This window comes from Brassica napus, chromosome C4 (assembly GCF_020379485.1).
Source record: "Brassica napus cultivar Da-Ae chromosome C4, Da-Ae, whole genome shotgun sequence".
Lineage (NCBI taxonomy): Eukaryota > Viridiplantae > Streptophyta > Magnoliopsida > Brassicales > Brassicaceae > Brassica > Brassica napus.
Window position 1 is genome coordinate 1,979,060 of NC_063447.1, and position 17,327 is coordinate 1,996,386.

Consider the following 17,327-nt stretch of genomic DNA (forward strand, 5'->3'; position numbering starts at 1 on the left):
CAATCTTGTTAGCCATGTCATCATTTTTTTTGTAAAAATGGTTGTAGATAGGACATGTGGCAAATATAGTCTAGGGGATACTAGGGGGCACGCGGTATATTATTTCATTGTTGTTAAGTACATAATATTTTGGATAAACTAATTATGTGATTTTTTTTTATTTGTTAAGAGAATTATTTGGTGTTTTTGTTGTTTTATGTTGTAGTAGGTGATAGCTTAATATATTATGTATTTGTTTTTTCAATAATATGTTGTTGTGTGCATAATATCAGTTGTTAGTGGTGAAATGAGTCACTAATGATAATGAATTTCAATAACTTGCTTTTATGAATTTATTGATTCTGTGATTAATGGTTTCGACTTCAAAATTGTATTCTTTTTTATATATTTTGGAACATTATTCTTTTACGATGTTTTGTGCCCTCTCCCCATATTTTGACCGCGAGTCGTCATCATTTATGTATTTTGTTTATCTTTCTGGTGTGCGGTGCTTCTCACTATCTCCAAAAAAGACTCACTTTCGTGCTCTTATTCTTCTTCACCTTCTTCTCCTGTGAGATTATCTGATATTTTTTGTAAATCGGGTTTATGAGTTCCCATTTGTGCGGTTGTTTCTCACGCGTTGTAGGCTGTTCCAATCAATATTGGCACTCCTATTCTTCCTTAGATTTTGGCTTATGTTAGAAGCTGCATCCCCTTGGTTTGGGACAAAGTTTAGTCGTCTTTGATGTTGTCTTCCCCGTCGTTGGTTTGCCGTCAATAGTCCATGCTCGTCTTGGTTTTCAAGATCTGATTTTTGGTGATCTAACATTTATGCTCTCTTTCATAACTCGAGGACAGTTCCATGGTTTGCTGATTTTGTTTCGCCTCCCCTTCCTTCATATCCCTTTCACTATGTTTGCCAATCCAAGTTTGGATAGTGATTTTCTATGTGTATGTTGTGTTGGCTTAAATGGTTGTTTTTGGTGTTAAGCTAAGGCTTTGGTTTCTCGGTGATTACCTTTCATTTTCCCTCTCTCAGTTTGTTTCTCTTGTTCCCCTCCTTCCCTTGGTATAGGTGTGTGAAGTTAGTTTCTTAGAGTTTTGGTCTCTTATATCCGTTGGTAGAGACACCTTGTATATGCTTGTTAAGTTTATGAGATAGTTCTTACCTCTTGGCTGGTGGTTGTGCTTCCGCTGATTTAGGCATGTGTCTTCCTGTTTCTTGTGACTTTAACCTTCCGGTGGTTATTCTTCCTCTGGCATGCTTTAATTGTTCGAAAGTTTGAAGCTCATGTAATTACTCTCTTTTGTTTAATCCAAGAAAAACCGAATGAATATCTATAACTTTGCGTTAGTGTTTGATCGCGTTCCTTTGTGTTCGGGGATTGCTTTGTCTCAGATTTTATCTTTATAACATTCTCGAACCTCTGCTTGTTATGGCCAAGATACTCTATGGTAAGGTGAGATAAATTAGTTTTCGTTCTTGATCTCCTTTCAGCTTCAGACCTTTATTGAGTTAGCGTTATTATGGCATTTTCAGTTTTTTTTTTTTGTGATTGTGGAGGTTTTAGGTTTAAATTATGTGTCTTCTCTAGTTCTTTTTTCTTAGTTTGGTTATTTTATAATTTTTAATAGTAAAATAAAAATATAATTTGTAAATAAAATATTATAAAATAGTTTAAAATAATAAAATAATAAAAATTTATGTTATTTTTAGTTGTGAATAAATTAAATATTTATATTATTTTATGTATTTTTTATTCATCTTGCATTTTAATGACCAAATAAATAGATTATTAAACTTTATTTGATGATGGTTAGTGTAAGAAGGATTAGATAATACACCATTAGAAAATGTTGAGTTAAATTGCAGTAATCTAAATGAAAAAGGACCTAAATGTAAAAAGAAAAAAATATGATGACATATGTCATCAAACCCCTTTTCTACATGTCAAAAGATGTGAAAAAAGTCTATTTTATATATATTGATAACAAAAGATAAATCACTTTTACTAGCTAATAACTTTTGTGTGATGTGATAGTTAGATTTTCTAATTGTTTTTTTTGTTATTTTTATTAAATGCTACACAAGTGAATTGATGAATTTAATTGATTTAGAGAACAAAGGGCAGATTTCATTTATTGAGTTTTATAATGTGATTCAATGCAAATACAAAATATATGGAAAGTAATTTAAGTAGGTAATTACTACACTTCAAGAATTTTACATAAAATTCATTTTGCTATTTTCTGAAATAGAAGCACTTTATAGTAGATATGAGATTTGCTTCAATGTATTTTTTAAAAACAACAATTTCCAAATATAGAGTAAAAAAATTGGGAATGATATTCATTCTTCTATGAATAAAAAAATTTAAAAAAATTACTTAAAAGGAAGAAATAGAAATGAATTTGCATAAATTTGTTTTTTGGTGTAAATGTTAAGATAATTTGCATAATTTCACTTCTAAATGTTATTATAAATGTAAATATATAGGTAAATTAGAGATGCTTTTACAACACCTATCAAAAGTCGGATGGATATTAGATTTGAGACGAGAAATAATGTCTCTTCAGCATATGTTATAAGTTTAGAACACATATACAAAGTCAAATGGGAGTAATTTTGAGAGACGACAAAGGAGGCCTATAAGCTCTTGGCCATACGTGCATAAATGAGCTAGATGATCCAATAGCAGAGCATATGCATTGGTTTGACGTTTTTCTTGGAAGTAGTTCATCAGTTCGGTAGCAATACTTGTAGCGTTGACTTTGGGTTTCTATCTTTGAAACAGAACACCCCCAAATGAATAGCGTTACATATGTATTCACTTTAGAAGTGTTTATAATATTTAGATCTTTCGTGCATTTATCTTGATTGATTTCTTTATATATTTTATGATTGTATGTTTGTAACGGTTACAACTGGGTGTTTTAATTGTTTTTGAGCTTTACGCTCTTGAAAAGAACAAGAAAACGTTTTATACAAACTAGACTGAAAAGAAGAGCAAAATGAGAAACGCGAGTACGAAACAAGCGATAGAGGAAGAGCGTGGTGGGGGTGCTAAGTGACTGTCCACATGATATACACGTTCACTGCATTTTGTTGGAGTGAAGTAAGGGTTTTGTTTCTGCCTCTCTCTCTCTCTCGAAACTTCCCTCTCTTTATGAATCAGAAAAACTTTAAAATAATGCTTCACGTTCTAAATTCCAAGTGTGTATTGTTTTTGAGTATCTTATCCGTCACGTATGTCTCCTTTACATTTCTAAAGCTAATCTTCATAGCTAATGAATGAAGAACAAGTTTTAATTATTTTCTTTGCTAGAGTATTGGGATATTAGCATATCCCAAACCTAGATGACATTAGAATAGAATATTTCCATTATTGTAGTTTCCTCTATTCGATAGTATTAGGAAATCTGATGTATATAAATATAGGCCTTGAGGTCTTCCATGAATAATAAGAACGATTATAAGATTATAGAACTTCTCATGGTATCAGAGCCACAACGGTTTTTGAGGACCAAAACCAGCGCTTCCGTTTATTGTGGTTAGAAAATTTTGGTTATGGTGATGACAATTGAAGAAGACGACGTTCCGGATGATGATGACGTGAAGAAACAAACTCGAATTGCTTTCAAAACAACATGCGAATCTCGATCTCACGACATGCGACCTCGAACTCTCGACATCACGACCTGCGACCACGAATACTCAATCTCACGACTTGCGATTTCTCGAACTCTCAACCTGCGACTTCAATCAAGACCACCGAACAACTTCAACCCAAAAACTCACGACCACCGAACCTGCGACCTCACGAACTCACAACCGACGAACTTGGGACCTCTCGATTTTTCTTTGATCAACAAGGATAGCAAACTTTCCTGTTGTTACAACGACCTCGAATTGATGAAACCGAACCTGACGAAACCGAACCCGATAATATTGAATTCGACGAACCGAAACCGACGATCCAACAAACTGATGATTTTGACGAAAGAACCAACGACCGATTTGAATTTGAATACTTGTAGTTCAAGTTGGACATACAAAATTTGTATGCTCCAACTTGAGGGGAGGTATTGGGATATTAGCATATCCCAAACCTAGATGACATTAGAATAGAATATTTCCATTATTGTAGTTTCCTCTATTCGATAGTATTAGGAAATCTGATGTATATAAATATAGGCCTTGAGGTCTTCCATGAATAATAAGAACGATTATAAGATTATAGAACTTCTCATAGAGGTTGAAAGTGTTATCAAAAGAAGGAAAACATAGTTTGAAAAGAAAGGGAAAGTGTGCGAGAAACACACAATGCCTAAATAGTTTATCAAATCAATAAACTAAAAAAAAAAGGGATCAGCTTTAAAAGGAAGGATTAAGATTAGAGTAATTTGTACGGTCTGATCAGATCAATGATAATGATTTGTTTTTCACATTTTTAAAGTCTTCTTATCGTCATCTCTACAACAACCCAATTGGCAAACCATACAAATACGATATAAGAATATTTCACTGACATTACTTAATTATATATCCTCTAGGAAACTTCTTGGCAAATCACTCACATTATGTGAAGCTACAGCTCGAGATGGTTAATGCCACTAAGACAGATATTATTCTATATCAATGTTCGATGGGCCGGTTCACTGTGGACATAGCCGGTCTTGGACTAAAACTTATGGAACTGGTGTTTTAGGCGCCATAAGTTATTATTAATTCATATGATTTCAGTTTCTAATTAAGATTGTAGTGTAGTGCTTAAATCTGATCTTTTATTAATTGTCATATAGATACTTTGTTCGAATTACTCCAACTTGCATAATTTTTTTGGGGCTTTAGGTGGTAGGCCTGGATCTGGATCCGGTTGAATACCTTGTAAAACACGGAAGATAGAGAGCAATTACATTCGAGTAACATTTTGGAGGCCTAAAACCGTATGATAAAAATGTAGCTATCTTTCAAACGGGAAGATTTGTACAATACTATATAGCTTTGGACATATCTAGTTTCCATAAATAGAAGTCATGGAAACCTTTAAAAAGATGTGTGTCTTATGGTAGATATAGAACTTGTATTTTTGAATTAGTTCTGTTGTAACGATTCTTCTTCTAAAACTATTCATTGGAGGATGAAGTGTAGTCATAGCAGAGATGAAAATCAAGTTTTGATCAATGGTAACATTGATAGGCAGAGAAGAACCATATGCCCATATACCCAGGGAGAGCTTTCAAGCATTCCGCATTGCAATTCTCGAAGACAGAGAGAAAGGTCAGTATGACCTTGACTATGACCGCACAAGCTATGAAAGGCATGTAAAACATCCATCCATGACCCATCAAGATTGATTAGGGATACCAAAGAATGATTATGAGTTAAAAAATTTCTTGTATATTTTAAAACCTTGATACCATGTATGAAAAAAAAAACATGAAGAAAATGATGCATTTGTACATGTTCATGGAGATTATTTAATTTATCAGATGGACGAAGATATTAAAAGTAAAAAAAAACACTTGATTCTAGTGAATACAAATGATGATAACATCATACAAACAAGAGTTAAATCATCATTTGCTTAAAAATATACACGAACAATACATTATTAAAACCTGACGAAAAATGCAGATTACAAAGATGATCCCCACATACCTTAAAACTTTATTAATCTCATAAGAAATTTGAGTTAAATAATTCAAATCTCATTTAATTTCCAGCAGGAAAGAGCTTAAGAACCTTCCTACCACCATCTCCATTACCATACTCCGAATCTTCATACCTCAAATTACGAACCACATGGTTCTGCTGTGTTACCACATGTTTCCCTAAATAAGGATTCATCAACGGTGACGGCATCAAGTACTCATGGCTCAATAAATGCGCCGGAACCGGCGAGCTCGCGAAGAGCCGGTCAGTAGCCGAGTCCGAGACGATGACGTGTCCTCCGGAGACTCCGTTACCGTTCCCGCCTTGCATTCTCCTGAGGTAGAGACGGTATTTCTGGAGATGACTCGCAACGTTCTCTCTCGTTAACCCTTCAACGCTCATCAGCTGCATTATCGTCTTAGGAACTGCGTTCTTGATCCCTAAGTGACCAACCGCGTCCACGAAACGCTTGTGCAGCTGCGGCGTCCATACTAAACGCGGCCGTTTCAGCGTCCTCGCTGGCTCGTCTCCTCCTCCTCCTCCTCCTCCTGAGCCGAGATCAGTCGATGAGTCTCCGCCGAAGTCAGTATTCATCATAGTTGGAGATGGAGTGGCGGCGGGTTGGAGCTTCTGGTGGTACATGGCGGCGGTTCTCTTCGGCGAGGAGTGAATATTGTTGTGGCTTCCTATTTGGAAAGCAAGAGCTAGGTGAGGAGTGATTAAGGTTTGAGAGATAGGTATGAGCTCTTCCGGCGAAGGAAGCTCCTCCTCACATCTGATGAGCCAGTTTGGAGTTTCCTCTCTCATTTGAACGGTGTTCTTGCGACGGTGACAGTTGCTGGATGTGACGGCGGATGAGAGAGAGGTTCGAGGTGGATCTTAGCTGAAGAAGAACAAAGTAGTTAATTGCGATTTTTTTACTAAATATATATAGACCGAGAGAGAGTGTGATTGGCTGATTTCTTTTCTCTTGAATAATGTGTTAATAGAGTTATGGAACTGGAATAGATTATTCGTTTTTATAAAAAAATATAAGTACAAATAAGAACAAGAAAAGTTGAATTATATTGTTAAGCATATATACCTGTCATTGTCATATATGGTTCGGTTCATGGCGTCCAAATTGCCAGATTTGTGTTCATGTTTGCCTCAAGTTCTTTTATTTTTTTATTTACATTTGTAATCGTGACCAAGTTGTGATTATTCTTATTCGAAAGAACTCGTATAAGATAAGGTGTGGAGTATTAAATTCATGTGATCTCTTCGTTGTTAATCTATTCTATTAAAGATTAGATCGCATAAAAATGCGCCAATAGTTGAGCCGACATCATTTTAATAAAAGTTATCCTAAGTCATATCTTCTTATTATATAAACGAGACTACGAGAGCGGCGCCATAGAAGCTCACGATAGAAAGAAGAAATCTATATTCCAATCTTGATAACCATAACCCGAATCTTTCGCTAAATTTTAAGAAGAAGAATTAATTATTAATAAGGATCAGAGGAAGAAAAGCATAAAATTAATTTCCTTAAATGTGATGAAAAAATAAAGAGGAGAGAAAACAGAAGATGACAAAAACAGTAGGGTTTGCTTTTTGTTTGGTTCGGATCTGTCACTGTCTTATGTGTTTCGGAGTTATGGTCCGAAAGATTCTTTGTTTTCTGCGTGACACGTGTCTTTTCACGCGTCATGTTGTGCGTGGGTTTTTAAAGAAACAGCAACCTGTCGTACAATTGGTCTGTCGTACGCATGAGATTCCACACTAGCGGCATGGATTAGGTTAGCTAACTTTTAAAACTATTATTATTAAATTAACTTCCATTTAGTGGGTTTAACCATGCGTATGCTATATAGCTTTTTCATGACTATCAATCTATAAGTATTTCTTTTGAATTTGTTACTTGTTAATATGTGATAGAAGAAAAGTTAATGATATATTTATACAATTTAGACCAAAAGAAAAGTTTAGTGATATTGGAATCAACATGTCATTCTATAAATAAACTATTAGATACAGTGTAACAAAAAGGTAGGGATAGATAGTGGGACTTGTGCTGCAATCTGCATTAATAAATAAATCAAATACTAGCTTTTTAGGTATAAACTATGCATTAGAGTAGTGTGAATGATTAATATTCCAATTTTAGGTTCGGCGTGTAATGTAAAAATAAGGATGCTAATTCTGAGACAACGAAATTCTACAATTTTATCTGATTCAAAAAGTTAGGTAACGTTTATCCTTTGAGACAAAAAAAAAGGAATCTCTTGCGAAGTCACTAGGACAAGAAGTGAAACCAGACAAAAGTTGTCCCCTTGATTTCATTTGCACCTGTTTATTTTGGACTTTAAAAGTGCCATAATTAAAAGGCCAGAGAAGCACAGGATATATTGTTTTGTTCAATATCATTTACTGGAAAATCATTGTAACTTTTATTTTCAAAACCAAAAACAGCAACTTACAACGTTTTAAATTCTTAAAAGAATTGAGAGAAGGAGAATGATTTAAAGCAGAGAATCTTTTCTTTCTTTATCGAGGGTGCTAACAAGTTAATTCATGAACCATGTGATGGCCATATCCCCCCTATGTGTAGGTATCCTTTAGGTTGATTGATACCTACCTACCATTCAATCAAATAGGATAAAAACACGGTAATGATATTTTTTTATTAGGCATGCATATGATTTCCTATATGTTTAGTATATAATTATGTTAATTAATTAGCGAATTGACGTTAATATAAAAAGTTCGTTCTGATGGAAAATAAATTTAACGAATTATGTTTACAACTAGAGACGTATGTTTACACCAAAAAGAAAACTAGAGACGTATGTACAACTGTCAACAGACTCACCAATTATTAGCTCAACTGAACTTGGCGTTGAAATATCAAGTTCATGTATATCAATTTTGATAATTGTAGTGTTAACGGCGATATGTAACAAACATTTTTGTTTACATAGAGAAATACTAAGCTCGGATAAATTTAAATTCGACATCATCATCTAACTCGGTTGAAATAACTGTATGCAAAAGAAGTTATTCAGTCAATTATATTTTGAGATTACTCGGTGATAAACTTGTTACAAACACATGGTCAGTTGCATTGGCGATTCCAAATATTACTAGATAACAAATTTTTTTCCCCATCGTGATGTAATGGAAGGCTTCCACCCAAAATATCACTTACATTCAAAATATTAAGTAAGAAATTATCATAATTAGAAACCTCTCTCACCCACGTCCTAGTCGTTACCGACACCGTCCTTACTCATCTAGATGATGCTTCTCCAGGCGGTCAGGGAGAGGCTGCTTTCTCTTTTTCCTTTTAATACTTTTTGACTTCTTCTCTATTTGTTTTGTAGTGATTGTCCGTGACAATGAAGATCAAAAATTAAGTTCTTAGGAAGCTGCAAGAACAAAAATGTCCAAGCTTAGATGTTCGGATTTGGTGTTTCTTCCTCAGGGATTTTCTTGGTTTGCTAAGACATTTTTTCGTCCCTATATTATATATCTGCTAAATTATCTCAAAAACCATTGTCGTAAAATATAAAATGGTACAAAATTTAATATTTTACAAAAGAAAAAAAGATTTCAACTAATGCACTATCAAAATCATGTGAGAGAGCTATATTACTGCGTAGCCTTGGGCTTTCATTTTTCTTTTTTGAATTAAAGCCCAATTTCAAAAGTAAGACATTCACGAGCTAGTTACTACCCCCAAGCAGGTTCTTTTGTGAAATCCATATACTGCTTTATTCCTTTAATTTTGTCAACCACCTAGATTTTGTTAGGAACGATCAAGAAAGTAGAGAAATTATTGTGTTTTCCTTTTTAATGTCTTTATAATTCGAATGTTACAAACCGCACTGCAGTTAATAATAACACATATATATATATGCACTACAATTATTCCGCAGTGTCGTGCATGTTGCCATTCGGATTTATAATGTTGCCATTGGGACCTATAGAATATATTGTATAGACTTTAACAAAATATGATAAAGTAGTAAAGATAGTCCTCTTAACATATTTATTAGCTATAGTTGTATAAAAACTATATAGCAGAACTGTAATTTATCCTACTGTATTCTTATAACTAAAAAAAATACTACTTCTATTTATAGAAAACATAGAAATTTATATTTTATATTGAAAAATATAAATGAATTGGAGTTGATTTACTTTTAAATGTTATTGTAAAGTAAAATTAGAGATGAGTTGGAAAAACTCTCTAACATGATGAATTCTCTTGCATATTTGTTATCGAATTCTAACACATTACATGCATGATCGATCGTATATGAAATTTCCACTCTGAGATCTTGATCAACTATCTCTGATGTGGTGGGACAAGTTAGGAGATTTGTACAAATGATTCAATATATTTTGGGAACATAAGTGGGCCGGCGGCATTGGGTAAAACATGGGCTTATAGTTAAGAATGTTGTTTAAAGTCAACAACCTCTCAAATAATTTGATTCAAGCAATTATTATTTGACATTTAATTTTGTTAAATTTTTTCCATTTTTTGTTCATACGTTTATTTGGTTGTTTTTTTTTTTTGTAACTTAGTTTATTTGGTTGTTTGTTTTCTCGTATTAATATTTTCTTAGAAATGAAATCTAGCAGAGATATGTACAACTTATTTACCACTTTATATATTTGAGATTTTTTATATATATACTTATACTACAATACTAGATCATTAATACAACTAGATTTATATTTTTGTGTGTTGCAAAAATTCTTAATTGTTAGTTTCACTTTATATGGCTTTGTGTTGATTTATTTGTTTTTATATTATTTAGATTTTCTGTATGGTTTTTAATGAAAACTATTAATAAAAAGTTGTGTAAATTAATTGAGTTATTTATGTCAATTTTGACAATTTTTAATTAATGTACGAAATAAAAAAAAATTAACTGGGAAAGATGATTCGAGGAGGCTTTGTCATAATCTGTTTGTGGATGAAAACCGAGTTAATGCAATTTTTAATGCTAAATTTCCTTATGTTACTTTTTACAATAAAGTTGGAGAATATATGTTGAATATACAGTAAGACCGCAGTCTTTCAACGTCCCCTATTAATTTGATTAATTTATTACTTAATAATGTTTAAGCGTTTCGTACTTTTGACCTGTCTTTACAATAAAAAAATAAATAAAAACATATAAACCAAACAAAATACCCAAAGAAAGAATTTTAGGAACAATAAAAAAAAGGTAAAGAGAAAGACAGGTCAGCGAGGCTTAGGTAGAGAATCCTAAACGAAGACGAAGAAACTACAGAGCAGAGACTAGAAGAAGACGAAGAAGAAGAAGAAGAAGCTGAAGATTCTCATCTTCTGTAATGAAAGGTTCGTGCTTTCTTCATTACCAGATCTCCTTCTTGTTACCCATTTGATAAAAAAAACCTAAGCTTTTCCCAATTCTCTCTCAGCTTTCACATTGAATTTGCTTCTCTAGAACTGTGTCTCACACTGTTTGATTCATCCTTCTTCGAATGAGCATTAGCTTTAGTGATAGACTTGAGAAAGATTGAATTCTACTTGGTGATACTGCCCTAATAACTTCAAATTTGAAAGCTTTATTGATTCTTCATCCTCACTATCTGCTTTAGATTTGTTCCATTTCATCCCATCTAAGGCTTCGAATGGTGACGATCCAAAACTCCAAAACTCACTGCAGTTAATAGTAACAAAAAATTTATCTATCTATACGTTTTTGTTATTATTATGAGGGCACTCGTATGGATGTTACCATTCAGACCCTAAGACTGTTCTTTGTAATAAAAACAGTTATTGCAAAGACACTAGCAGGCTCTGTAATTGTTGATTAAAGGATTGTTCATTCTCACTATCTGCTGTAGATTTGTTCTGTTCGGTAAGACTGAAGTACTACTACTCTCTTCCCTGTAATAGAAACAATGACATGTTCTGTAATGATTCGTCATTAAAAGCTTCTGAAACCACTTACTCTCTTAACAGGCAAATCACCAGACCTTGAATCCACCGGGTCTGGCACAACTACAAAGCGATCAAGCGTCTCATCAGGAAGCCGATCTCGCACCCGACGAGACTTCCTCACCAGGTTCACCAACAGCGAGCATTTCACCGACAAGCTACAAGACTGGTTCTCTCTATCACTACAAAACTCAGAGAGCGATGCACCGGTTTTCGACCCTCCTTTTGAGCTAGTCGAGCTGCAAAAGTTCGACTACGCGCTGGAAGGAGTCTCCTTCCAGCAGCTAACTCGAATGCCAAACGCCGTTTACGGTTCAACCTCAGCTTCCGTGGAGGCAAATGCATATCTAGCAATAGAAGACTTCTTGCACGCTACTGTCAAGACCCTGTGGGAGGCGTTCTGGAGCCAGGAGGACGAGCCTGTTCCTTTCTCCGTGGGCTGTCTCTACAATCAGAATCTTAAGTTTTACCAAGCCGAGCAAGCGTTAGCTCTCGGGAAGCTCGAGGATCTTTCAGCAACCGGCGTTCTGTTAAAAAATCCACGTCATCCGCACGGGAAGTGGGATCACATTCTTGAACTTGCTCTCCTAAGACCTGACATTGAGAGCGATCATCATCAACCTTCGTTACCTCTCTTAGGGGAGGCTCTTTTCTATGCTTTGCGTATACTCATCGCGAGAAGCGTGAGCCGTTTGGATTTCTCTCAAAGCTCAAACTGTGTCTTTATTCTTCTGGTTGATACACAACACGGTGGTGTTGTGAAAGTAGAAGGGGACGTGAGTAAACTGGACTTCGACGTGAGCAGTGTTTATGACTGCGCTGCGGAGTGGATTCAGAAGCATTCCAAGATCTCTGTGTCGCCCGTTGACAGGATATGGAACAAGCTGGGGAATGCAAACTGGGGAGACATTGGTACTTTGCAGGTGGTTTTCGCTACTTACCACAGTATAATGCAGTTCTTTGGACCGCCTAGGCACTCTATTGAAGACTTAGCCGCTGACCACACCTCTCGCCTTCACTCAAGAAGACAGGAGAGGCACTTGGGGGAGGATACTAGTCTCAACGAAAACGGTGCGTTTAGGTCTCCTGAAATCGTCGAAGTTCAAGAAGAAGAAGAGCGTGGAGAGTCTATGAAGCTTGAAGTTGGATCTGTTCTGTGGTTGGAGGATTCAAACTACCAAAAAGGCTATCAGATTAGCCACGTGTCTCTTCCTCATCATATTGCATCACCAGTGGATGATGATGACGACTCAGGGAGGGCTGTGTTTCTCTACGTTGGCTCTCCTCCTTCACAGCTTGAGCCTGCTTGGGAAGACATGAACTTATGGTACCAAGTGCAAAGACAAACTAAGATACTAAGCGTCATGAAGCAGAGAGGGCTTTCTAGCAAGTACTTGCCGGAGCTCCACGGCTCTGGTCGGGTAATTCACCCGGGACAATGTCGGAAACCGAGTTCTGGCGGACGGTGTGATCATCCTTGGTGCGGAACTCCCATCCTTGCGACCACTCCAGTCGGGGAGAGGGTCGCTGATTTGGTTAATGAAGGCATGTTTGGACCAGAAGAAGCTATCAGATGCTGCCACGATTGTTTATCCGCGCTCTCTTCCTCCTCTTCAGGTGGGATTCGCCACGGGGATATCCGACCTGAGAATGTGGTTTATGTTACTTCAGGTGTGAGACAGCCTTACTTTGTATTAATAGGTTGGGGTCACGCGGTGCTCGAGGAGAGAGATAGACCGGCCATGAATCTTCACTTCTCATCGACCTACGCGCTTCAGGAAGGGAAGCTCTGCGCTGCCTCGGACGCGGAGAGTTTGATCTACATGCTTTACTTCTGTTGTGGAGGGGACTTGCCTGATTTGGATTCGGTTGAAGGAGCTCTTCAGTGGAGAGAGACCTCTTGGTCTAAGAGGTTGATACAGCAGAAGCTTGGCGATGTCTCGACCATTTTAAAGGCCTTTTCTGATTACGTTGATAGTCTGTGTGGGACGCCGTATCCTTTGGATTGTGATATTTGGTTGAGGAGACTGAAGAGGAATCTTTCGGAAGATCATGGGAAAGATATCGAAACTTCAGGCTAAAGCTCATGTGAGTGTGAGTGTGTCCTTATATTAAACATTCTTTTCAGGTGCTGCTCTCTGCTTTAACCTGTCCGAGAGACTGGAGAAGCTTCACTAGATGAGACGTATCCTACGGTTTTGGGACCATCTTTGTATAGGTATCTTTGGGATGTGGATTAGATTCTGTGTTTGCCTTCGCTGTTAATGTTCTGTTCCTTTTCTTCATTATTGTTATTATTGTTATCTTGAAAGTGATTCTCTATTATTTCATTGTAATGATTCTTGTATGCTCTATTCGTCAGTTTTTTTACATGTGTTGGTTCGTAAATGGTTTTATCACTTTATGATATGATGTATCTTATGAGCGAGGGACAACAAAGAAAATGTTATGAAGAACCTTGCAATGCAAGAAAGGACCCTGCGATGGTCTACATTTGATCAGGGTTTTTGGTTCGGAAAATTCGGTTTTTCGATTATTCGGATTGGGGTGGTTTATGACCTGTTTAGGAATTGAATATTTTTCGGATTGGGTTTCTATTTTTTTATAAAACTCGAAGTGAAACTAAATTAAAAATAGTTCGGCTTTTTGGTTTGGATTTAAAGCCAAAAAACCCGAAAATCTCAAAAACTCGAGTTAAATCTGGAATACCCGAAAAATATTTGAGTAAATAATTTTTTGGATATTTTATTTATAAATTATATCTTATATAAAATTTGAGTTAATTAATATTTTCATTATATTTAAATATTGGAGTATCTGCTCGATTTTCGTTTCAGTTTCGTTTTCTTTTTGCTTAAAAAATAGGAATTGTTTGAGTTTTTGTAACTTCCGAATCCGGTTTCGGTTTCGGTTTTTTTTGGTTCGGTTTTGGGGTTTAGGATAATATGCCCAAAACTACTACTCCTAAGCTTTTCTCTGATCTGAAAACGTTTACTATTTGGAGACAAAAGTGTATGGCTTTAGAAGTAAGAAAGTAGTTTACACAAGCAATCAAGGTTTTCATTTTTACAGGCGCAAAGATTCCACAACAGATCTCAGTCAGTGTCTTATCTCGATCTCACATCAAACGCTGTGTTGGTCTGTGCAGTTCCATCACTTAAACCTTTCTTCTTAACAGTCTCTTCAATTTTGTTGTTGTTGTCATACTCCAGCGTCTGGAGAACCAAACCGCCTTTGCTAGCTTTCCAATCTCCAATTTCCATATCCATATCATGTTTATTTTCTCCCCGTGGTCCAAAGGCTCTGTCTAGCTCAGATGCAATGGAACCAACCTCCACGTCAGGTTCCTCTGGAGCCCAGTCTCTGAAGTTGATCACTGGAGGTGGGATTCTAGCAAAGAACAACTCATATAGGTTCTTGAAGAGACCTTTTCCGTAAGGATTCTCTTTCTTGTCATATCGGTATCGAAAATTCTCATAAGTTGTCTGCATAAAACATACAATCAGAAGCAAAAGAACATAACACTAACATAGCTGCAATAATCAGACAAGAGTTTTTAAAGGATCTTGCCTGATTGGTGCAGATTAGATAGAGGTGAAACACAGTGAGTCCACCAACAAACCAGACAACGACAAAGCAGTAGACAATGAGAACAATAAATATTGCGTCATCCGTAATAATCATTAACAACATCTTGCCGTGTGCCTCAAGCATGCTGACCCATGAGAAGACAAAGACGTACAAGCAGAGGAGTGTTGATGTTGATATGAAACAGATAAAGTAAGGATAGTTTCTCTGCAAAGACACAACATGTTATTAGATCACAGATTATACTTATCTGTTTCAAGAGATTATGACAAAAACTTACTAAAGCGATGCATTGGCCCACCCATGGACAGTGATGATCAAATCTTTGGACACAGTTGTTGCAGATGGAGCAGTGAGAGGCGCGAGGAGGACGGTAAAGCAAACAAGTATCACAGAACTTAACTTTGACAGTGTATCCATTCACCAACACATCTTTGGTTCGAGGTAACTTTGTGCTACCGAGCTTGTTGTTTACCCACTCTGAGGATTGAGTGATCTTATGAAGCCCTTCTCCTTCAGGAGCGTCTTTGTTCCTTGGGATGATACCGGGGTCTCTCGATGAAGTTAAGAAGAGAAACGTGAAGTCCTGTGAAGAAGAGAAAGTAAAGAGATGCAGGAGGGGAAATATAGCTTGCGAGGCAAGTAACTGTTAGGGTTTATTACCAAGACGGTGAGCAAAAGAGAACCCATCAAGACAAGAGTGTGGAAGAAAGGGTAGCGCTTGCCGATCATGAAAGCCATTCGGATGGAGAAAGTGACAGCAGGAGCTCCAATCATAGCTGTGGTCAGAAGAAGTGAAGATGCATCTGGACCAAAGACTAATCTCCCTCCACAATAAAATTTCTAAAACATCAAACATGATAAGTCAAGCTGCAATTTAGATATTCACGTAGACAAAACACTGAGCAGTACTTCATGTCATGCTTGTGAGGCAAGAAATAGCTAGATACTATGCTAAAGAGCTAAAGACCAAACCATATCCAGAACCGGTTCTAAGCATATCTAGTGAAACATTGGTCTATGGTCCTAGAAATTTTAGTAAAATTTTTACATTTATATATAGATTTCCAGTTTTTAAAACATATTTTTTTTATAGAAACCCTTACTAAATTATCTATAACTTCTAAAATCTCAGGACCGACCATAACCATATCAATTGTCTTAAACTTAAGAGATCAGGATTTCATATCAGATAGATCCCAAGCATTAAGTTAAGGAGAGAAAAATAAAATTAACCCTAATTCACCAATCTTAGCTTCCAATACAGAGGAAGATCCGTGGGTTGCAAGAAAGAGGGCATTACAAAAACTTTTCTCTGTTTGTCAAGGGAAATGCATACATACATTGTTGCCAGGCCAGAGTTGGTAGATCCTCTTGGGCTTAGAATCTTTAGAATACATGTTGTTGTCGTCGTCGTCAGAAGGAGCACTATGGACATGACTGCTTTTCTTCCTCCCCATATTCTTCTCAAAGCTTTAGACTCACAGACGGAACGACCAAAACATAATAAACACCATTGTCTTGTATTGCTTGTCTGTTGTTGTTGTCGCGGCCAGCGAACGAAACCACCGGAGATTTCAAGTCGCTGCCGCCGGTTGTTTTGGCTCCTCTCCTCCTCTTCACCAAACTCTCTTCTCTCTCTCCCCTCCTTTTGTTTTTTCTAATTAAGGTTTGTTTTCAAGAAAATGGTTTCTCTCTCTTTCTTCCTTCTAAAGCTTTCTTCTCAGCCATTGGAAGTTCGTCAACAACATCCAATCTCTGGAACATCCTTAACATAGCAATCTTGACAGCTACGTCACCTCCTAATATCTCGCCACCTTAGAAAACCCTAACCTGATATTACTGTTTTCCCGCACGCGCCATTTTCTGTTTCTAACAGACTTTTTTTTTGGGTACTTTGTATGACTTGTGTCAGTCAGAATCTTTGTTGGATTAACAAACTTTTCATAAAGACTACAAGTAGTAGTTAAACTTTTTGACTATGCGGCAATTGATTACTGTAGTATTGTTTTTAGTTTTAATTTTTATCTATAACATTTAAAATTAACAATCACGTTTTTTTTTTCACACAAGAGACAGTTTTAGGATTTTTGGAAGGGGTCCTTCCCAAAATAAAGGATACCATATATACTTACA

General features: G+C 36.2%; 3 protein-coding genes across 4 annotated transcripts; 1 reads left to right on the forward strand and 2 right to left on the reverse strand.

Annotated features, from left to right (window-relative positions):
- Window positions 1-5,488: 5,488 nt before the first annotated feature.
- On the reverse strand, window positions 5,489-6,711 carry LOC106395074 (transcription factor MYBC1). Its single transcript, XM_013835604.3, has one exon. It carries the CDS (start codon window positions 6,443-6,445, stop codon window positions 5,699-5,701), a length of 747 nt encoding a protein of 248 aa, XP_013691058.1. The 5' UTR covers window positions 6,446-6,711; the 3' UTR covers window positions 5,489-5,698.
- A 4,088-nt stretch (window positions 6,712-10,799) lies between these two features.
- Window positions 10,800-13,972, forward strand: LOC106390196. 2 transcript variants are annotated; one of them, XM_022702161.2, is made up of 3 exons: window positions 10,847-10,997; window positions 11,439-11,523; window positions 11,628-13,972. In XM_022702161.2, exon 3 carries the CDS (start codon window positions 11,897-11,899, stop codon window positions 13,682-13,684), a length of 1,788 nt encoding a protein of 595 aa, XP_022557882.1. In that variant the 5' UTR covers window positions 10,847-10,997; window positions 11,439-11,523; window positions 11,628-11,896; the 3' UTR covers window positions 13,685-13,972. The 2 variants fall into 2 exon arrangements, with proteins under 2 accessions (XP_013686063.1, XP_022557882.1); XM_013830609.3 differs by lacking the exon at window positions 11,439-11,523 and having other exon boundaries at window positions 10,800-10,997.
- A 595-nt stretch (window positions 13,973-14,567) lies between these two features.
- Window positions 14,568-17,042, reverse strand: LOC106395752 (probable protein S-acyltransferase 2). Its single transcript, XM_013836122.3, has 5 exons — window positions 16,535-17,042; window positions 15,855-16,034; window positions 15,472-15,777; window positions 15,174-15,398; window positions 14,568-15,088 (listed from the first exon to the last, which is right to left on the reverse strand). The coding sequence occupies exons 1-5, from the start codon at window positions 16,649-16,651 to the stop codon at window positions 14,711-14,713; spliced, it is 1,206 nt and encodes a 401-aa protein (XP_013691576.1). The 5' UTR covers window positions 16,652-17,042; the 3' UTR covers window positions 14,568-14,710.
- Window positions 17,043-17,327: the final 285 nt, after the last annotated feature.

Coding starts and splice junctions, on each gene's coding strand:
- LOC106395752 (XM_013836122.3), bottom strand. CDS start 16,651: ATGGGGAGGAAGAAAAGCAGTCATGTCCATAGTGCTCCTTCTGACGAC. Junction 16,035..16,534: donor AACTCTGGCCTGGCAACAAT/GTATGTATGCAT, acceptor TTGATGTTTTAG/AAATTTTATTGTGGAGGGAG. Junction 15,778..15,854: donor CTCTTTTGCTCACCGTCTTG/GTAATAAACCCT, acceptor TCTTCTTCACAG/GACTTCACGTTTCTCTTCTT.
- LOC106395074 (XM_013835604.3), bottom strand. CDS start 6,445: ATGAGAGAGGAAACTCCAAACTGGCTCATCAGATGTGAGGAGGAGCTT.